Source organism: Capsicum annuum, unplaced genomic scaffold (genome assembly GCF_002878395.1).
Source record: "Capsicum annuum cultivar UCD-10X-F1 unplaced genomic scaffold, UCD10Xv1.1 ctg47796, whole genome shotgun sequence".
In the NCBI taxonomy this organism is placed as follows: Eukaryota; Viridiplantae; Streptophyta; class Magnoliopsida; order Solanales; family Solanaceae; genus Capsicum; species Capsicum annuum.
The window spans coordinates 1-6,622 of record NW_025855465.1 but is presented as its reverse complement, the minus strand read 5'-3'; the positions used below and the strand labels follow the sequence as shown (position 1 = coordinate 6,622).

The window sequence follows — 6,622 nt, the reverse complement described above, 5'->3', positions numbered from 1 at the left end:
TGATAACCTTTCTTTTACAACTAACTCGTTTATTGTTTTGTAGGTAACTTCCTTAGTCCAATGGAATCCGAGAGGACAACCTCACAAGCCGTGGATAATAATATCCTTAGTACTATCTTGGCCGGGATTAAAGCTTTAAACTGAAGCATAGCAAAGGTGTAAATGGATGTATCTTCATTGGGTGAGAGGTTGGATATTGTGGAAAGTAGAAGGAACTCTCATGCTTCTACACCTCGACACCATGTCTCCTCAAGTGGACATGACCACAACACTTCCACCACCATTACCCCCGAAGTGTTGCACCAAACGTTTAATTCTCCAAGACCATCGCCAAATGCCACAAATCAAGTCCCAAATACCCCTCAAACCCAAGACCAAGTCCAACATGAAGGATTTGGCAACCAAATGTCACCAAACTCGAACCCTCCAATCCAAGCTCTATTAAACCAAAGACCATGCTTTCCTCCAAATCCAAATAGACCCGTTCATATTGAGGGATATGGTAGAGGGGAGCAACATGAGGGATATGGACCGTATGATGATATTTACTTGAGGGAAGAAAGAATTAAGGGTAGACATGGGGAGCTAGGCCGAGAGGTGAGGGATGACCACCTAAACCGAGATGTAGGTCTCAATTCCATCAAAGTGAGCCTTCCCGTTTTCAAAGGTGAGAGTGACCCTGAAGCCTACCTTGCATGGAAGTCATCTTATGAAAAGATTTTCCAACTTAATGATCTTACCGAAGAAAAGAAAAGTTGCTATGGTATTGCTCACTTCGAAGGGTACGCTAATACATAGTGGTAGTATGTTAAATAGTTTGGGAATGAGATAATTGGGGGACAACCTCCTCTTTGGTTTTGGTTGAAGAACTTTATGCGATAAAGATACTTTCTCGAGACTTATAGACATGAGCTCCTTACCAAATTGTACAATTTGAGGTAAGGGAGCAAGGGTGTCATGGCTTACTACGACGAATTTCAATAATTGATGTTGAAACTAGATAACCGGGGAGAACAAGTAAGTCATGACATCGTGCGCTTCAAAGTCGGGTTGAACGAGGACATCTCCACTCGTATGACACTTCATAAGTTCAACACTATTGATGGCATCTTCCAAGCGACATTGGAGGTTGAAAGGGAGCTCAAGAAGAGCTCATTCATGGCTGTCCAACTCGAGATCACTAAGGCTGCTCCAAAATAGTCCCCAAGGTATGAAGGTAAACTAATTTCCACTTTCAATTCCAAGGGATTTCAATGCTTCAAATGTCAAGAGTGGGGGCATAAGGCTAGTGAGTACCCAAACCGGAGGAACATGATCCTAAGGGAGGGAAAATTGTACTATCTTGGGGAAGAAGTAGTAATTGAATCAGCTAAGATTGATTGCAAGCCTCAAGATGGAGAGCAAGAAGAGGTTAAAATGCAAGGTGAGGAATATGGAAAAGATGAGTGGCCGTGTGATGGAGGTTGTGAAGTGCCTTTGTAAAAGAGGTGAGGCCGTGAATTTTTGGTCAAATTCCTCTCAAGATAGAGAGGATGATACAAGTGCGATCATGACCAAATTTGTAGTCAAATTCCTCTCATGATGGAGAGGATTATACAAGTGCGAACATGACCATGAACGTTATTTGAGTATTTTGAATGCAACCGAAGGTGTGTGCAAGTTGAAGCGTGAAGATAGGCCTTGGAGTGTACAAGGCCGCCTCTAACACATTTCATGGGCGACTTTTTGAAGCCTTTTTCATTAAAGGGTTTTTTAGTCTTTTGTCTCCTATTTTGTAATGTAATATAAATAGAACCTTGTAGAGTTTCAGTTCTTTAGTTGTTTATTGTTATTGAAAGAATAGTTCTCTTAGAGAGAGAGAGTCCAACCATAGCTAGGGCCATATACAAGTGTGGAATCACTTGTGTGTTGCATTTGCTTGATACATTAGTGCTTGGGTAGTTGTCGCCTCTCTTGTGTCTTTGTAAGAGATAGGTGATTGTAGTGTGTAGTGTTAAGGGTCCAAGAGTATCATATGTTTTTGGGTTCTTAAGATTACATCTTCATTTGTCTGTCTATCTTTATCTTGTTGTAACCTTTTGTAGATTGTATTGTAGTAGTGAAGCCGTGTGGGGTATTGTTGTTATTGTTGTTCCTTTTATTGTTGTTAATATAGTTTGGTTGTTGGCTGTTTTTTTGATGTTAAACACCTTGTAATCTCTTCCTTCTTGTTCTTGTTCTTGAATCCGAGTGTGGTCATCAAATAGGTCCTCGGGTTCTTGAACTTGTGGACTGATTTTGGTGTGTCTTTCGTGTGTTCTTGGTCTTTCTTGTATCATAACATCTGTGGAATTAGTCTGTAAGATATGTACAAAGGACACGACTTCAGCACTATGAGTTCATTGCTTGCATGCGGACAAAGTTTCTCAATAAACTTTATATTTGAACTTGGAATTCTGCTAGGTTTCTCACATTCCTGTTAAATTAAGAAGTCGATGTTGCATTAACATTCTTGCTTCCCAATAAGGGATTACAAGGAGTAATTAGTTGAACTTCAATAAACTGAGTTACCTTTCCCCAAAGTTCAAACTCCTTGTCATAGCAATAACTTCTAGGCTTCAACTTCTGAAGGGGTAAAGTTCATTTCCCCAAAGTTTTGCTCCTCTCATCAAGCTCAAATGAAAATCCGTTAACAATTAACTTCTCTGGTCGTAGCTCATTAGCAAAGCATTTCTTCTGTAATTTCATTATTTGTTTCACTTACAAGGGACTATGGAATGTTTGCGAACATACTCTGAAAAAGAATAAATTTCAATGTGTACCACTTTTCTTTTAGATAATTAATATAACTGAAAAGTTACCTTAGGAGTTTTTCTCCTCTCATTGTAGGATGCTTTGCAACATACTGAGAGGATCTGTGCTCAGATTGCAGGGACGCTGGGATTCTGAAGAAGTATCTGAAAACCTGGTGGATTGGTCACAGGAGCACACTGAGATACGTACAACAGAATGTCGGATCAACTCTATAACAGGTGAGACGTCCTAGCCTAGAGATCTTCTTGAGGAGAACTCTCGCAGAAAGCAACCATCTCCCTCCAATTCTTTGTTTAGAAAAGAAATAAAGTGGGAGAGAGCAACTATTCTACTTGTGCGAAAAGTTGGTGGAAGAGTTACAATATTCAGGCCAATGAAACATGTCCTTATACATGTAATGAATCTTGCAGTACTATTTTGGCAGACTCGTTTTCAACCTTAAATTTCCATAGTATTAAAAAGAGCTCAAGATTCAGCAATACGAATAGAAACCACAAAACATATAGAGCAAGCTTTCTTACATGATGGTTAGAGAATGAATACATTGTTACTTAAAACATAAAGAACTCTAACTCCTTAGATACTGACAAATACTATCCAAGTCCTTGTCTATCAGCTATAAACTAGTTTAATACATAAAGTAACATCTATCAAATATGTGGCTATCAATAAAAACAATAGGTGCCAAAGTTCTCAATAAGAAAAGACAATTGAAGCATGTGAGGAGGATCTTGGAAAGCTTTGGAACATAATCCAAAGGCACATAATTTCCTTCGAATTCTGCAGCAATTACGAATTCTTCTAGCACTGTTGCATTCTTGAGCAGATATTTTACAAATGGAAATACAAACTCATAACCACTTAGTGGTTCATGAAAGTCAATGAACTTAATGGTCTTCAAATGTAGCAATGAGCAGTTAAACTTATGTGTCTCAAACCTCCTGCTCTGTTCATCCTCGTTTGTATGCCTTGACAGCAAACCCTGTAGAAAAAAATTTACTATATTAACTAGTTATCCTCCTTAGATGGCAGTAGAAAGTCATGGACTTGATTGTGGATTAAAAAAGGAAACGTTATGATTTTTAACATTCAAGGAACATGTCAAATGCTTAGAAAATGTTTCTTCCTTCGTCCCAATTTATATGAGGTAGTTTGACTCGGCATGAACTTTAATAAATAGAGAGACTTTTGAAACTTGTAGTTTAAAATAAGTCATTGATATTTGTGTGGCTATAAATCATTTAATTAATAGTAAAATGGACATTTTAAAGCTAAAAGGTTACTAAAGATAGAAATATGTCATTCTCTTTAGGACTGAATAAAAAGGAAAGTGAGCCAAACAAATTGGACAGAGGCACTACTTACATAAAAAAAAAACTAAAAAAATGTTAAAAAGCTTCATTGAAGCTGACTTTCTATTTTTAAAACAAAAATTAATCCTCTATCTCTTCACATGAAGGTGATTAGTATACATTAATTAAACATCTTTATCCTACAACTAGAAAAACAAAAAAACAATTGAATGTAAAACAATCAAACTCATACAACCAAATTTGACAATGACAACATGAAATTTTTTCAAAGAAACTCAAGGTTGAACTCTAGTTTCTTAAGAAATAAATTGAGAGAACAACAAAATTCCTAAAAACACCTTACATGAAATGAAATAATCAATTTTATGATTTTTCCTAAAACACTTAAAATGAGAAATATGTTGATACATACTTCCAACAAATAGTTGTTTGATATAATAACATCAAGTAACAAATATAACTGCCTAAACAAAAACTTACTCTCGATTTGTGATCGCACCAGTTAATGGTCAATGTCTCAAGATCTGGTGAGCTCTGTAGAAAGCTGCAAATTCCAGGGAAGTCCAATCGCTCTAAGGCTGTGTATATTTTTAAGAATTTACGGCTTGATGGTGGAAACTGCCAGCCTTGCAACTCCATATTTAATTAGTGGCATGCTAATGAGCAATCCATAAAAACAACTTGCACTATCGGACTAGTGATAAACACATCAACGTGTTCAAGGTTAGTTTGTAAATCCAAAGGACCTTAAAACACTTTAAAAGGCACATTCACATGGCTTGAAGAAAGAGAATGATGAATATAAATCAATCAAAATTTTACAGGTCATTTTGTCAGTTGCAAAAGCTTTATTCTCACAGTCCATCATTTAAAATTTTGTTCAAAATATCTTATTTCAATCACCATTACTGTCCAGCCAAATTGGTCGTGAGAATATATTCTCTAGTATGTATCAACTTATTGATCAGAATACCCTAAATAATGGCATTGTTAGTATTTATAAGCTCACGAATTCAATAGCAAATAAAAAGTCACAAAATGAAAAAATGAATTTGGATAGTGAAGAGTATGTATATACCTCAATAAACCAGCAATCTAATCCAAGATTCTCGACATGGGCAACACTATAAAGAAGTTCCTTCAAATATCTACATTCCTCCTCCAGGTTCCGTTCTTCATCGACTAAATCATCATAATCCCAAAATAGGTTTGCACTGACAAGTGAAGACACATTTCTCTGTTGCAAGCATATCTCATCGCAATATCCCAAAAGTTCGAAATATTTAAGATGGTGGGAAAATATTTCGAGACAAAGGTCATCATTCTCGTTATGGTGATCTTTTATGCACAAATATGTCAGCTTCACAGAGGTGACCTCCAGACGACTAATGCCCAAAACACTATCCAGTTCCAAGTGCTTCAAGTTAGGGCAACCAGATAATACCTTTTCCAACATACCATCTTTCATATCCAGGGATGCGATTGAAAGAAAAACTAGACTACTCCAGTTAAAACTACCATAAGGGTTCAATTCGATGTACATTAAAATCAAACTCTTCAATGATGTATTCTTAAAGGCAAACTGAGGAAGCTCATATTTTTGGTTACTTCCCAAGCTAAATCCAAGTGGTAATTCTTCAACATTAGCAAGTTTAATTGCAAAATGTACCCATAAATCAACATCTTTAGCACAACTCCTATCGTACCTAAGTATTAAAAAGTGTGTATGAAAATATTACAGTCAGGGATAAACTTGTCTAATCTCAAAATGAGAGATATCCTGCATAAATTCAGACAAAGGAAGTAGCAAAATGTAGTCATAAATCAACATCTTTTAACATAAACTTTTGGCATACCTGACCAGAATGCCCCTGAAAGTTTTGACTTGCTCGCAAAACCTCCAATAATAAAGGTCTCTATTGGCGGAAGCTATGAAATTAGGAATATCACTGTCGGTGGAAGTGTGAGGCATGTCGTAATTGAGTGATAGTGGAACGGACATCCAAAGAAACATGTTACATATGTTAGAATTTATCTATGTTTATTGAATTAAGAATCTTTAATTAGTAATTATTCAGAATATATAAGTTTAAATAAAATAAAAAAAAATTTACAAAAATTAGCCTACCTGATTACCTTAATATCTAGTATTGAAGCAAAATTAATAATCCATTTAAAATCTAGAAGAATGAGATACATACCACCTAATTATGATAAAATTAGATTTAGATATCTACCAAGATATTATAAATAAGGTTTAAATGAATAAAGTGCAGAAATACAAAGAATTAAAACAAATTATTTCTGAAAAACGTAAAGAATTAAAAATAAGAATAGAAAGACTATTATAATATATTTGCCGGAGTTAGTGAAAATTCAATAAATACACAAAAAGATGAAATATCAAAATTAAAATCACAAATAGACAGTTTAGAATATATATATCAACATGAACTATTCACAATAAAATGAACAAAGAAGAATTTATAATAGATGAAAAAATATATGAAAATCAA

General features: G+C 35.4%; 1 protein-coding gene across 4 annotated transcripts; it reads right to left on the bottom strand.

Annotated features, from left to right (window-relative positions):
• Nucleotides 1-3,264: 3,264 nt before the first annotated feature.
• LOC107853601 (F-box/LRR-repeat protein At3g03360) lies at nucleotides 3,265-6,114 on the bottom strand. Of its 4 annotated transcripts, none has more exons than XR_007050278.1 (4): nucleotides 5,963-6,114; nucleotides 5,185-5,812; nucleotides 4,587-4,800; nucleotides 3,265-3,775 (listed from the first exon to the last, which is right to left on the bottom strand). XR_007050278.1 is itself a non-coding variant. In XM_047403774.1 (4 exons), the coding sequence occupies exons 1-3, from the start codon at nucleotides 6,106-6,108 to the stop codon at nucleotides 4,624-4,626; spliced, it is 801 nt and encodes a 266-aa protein (XP_047259730.1). In that variant the 5' UTR covers nucleotides 6,109-6,112; the 3' UTR covers nucleotides 3,265-3,775; nucleotides 4,587-4,623. The 4 variants fall into 4 exon arrangements, 1 of the variants encoding a protein (XP_047259730.1); XR_007050279.1 differs by having other exon boundaries at nucleotides 4,587-4,732; XR_007050280.1 differs by having other exon boundaries at nucleotides 4,587-4,684.
• Nucleotides 6,115-6,622: the final 508 nt, after the last annotated feature.

Excerpts from the sequence above, each read along its gene's own strand:
- LOC107853601 (XM_047403774.1), bottom strand. The coding sequence starts at position 6,108 with ATGTCCGTTCCACTATCACTCAATTACGACATGCCTCACACTTCCACC. Across the intron at positions 5,813-5,962 it reads TTCAGGGGCATTCTGGTCAG|GTACGATAGGAGTTGTGCTA; the intron begins GTATGCCAAAAG and ends TTTAATACTTAG. Across the intron at positions 4,651-5,184 it reads TAGATTGCTGGTTTATTGAG|CTTTCTACAGAGCTCACCAG; the intron begins GTATATACATAC and ends TGGAATTTGCAG.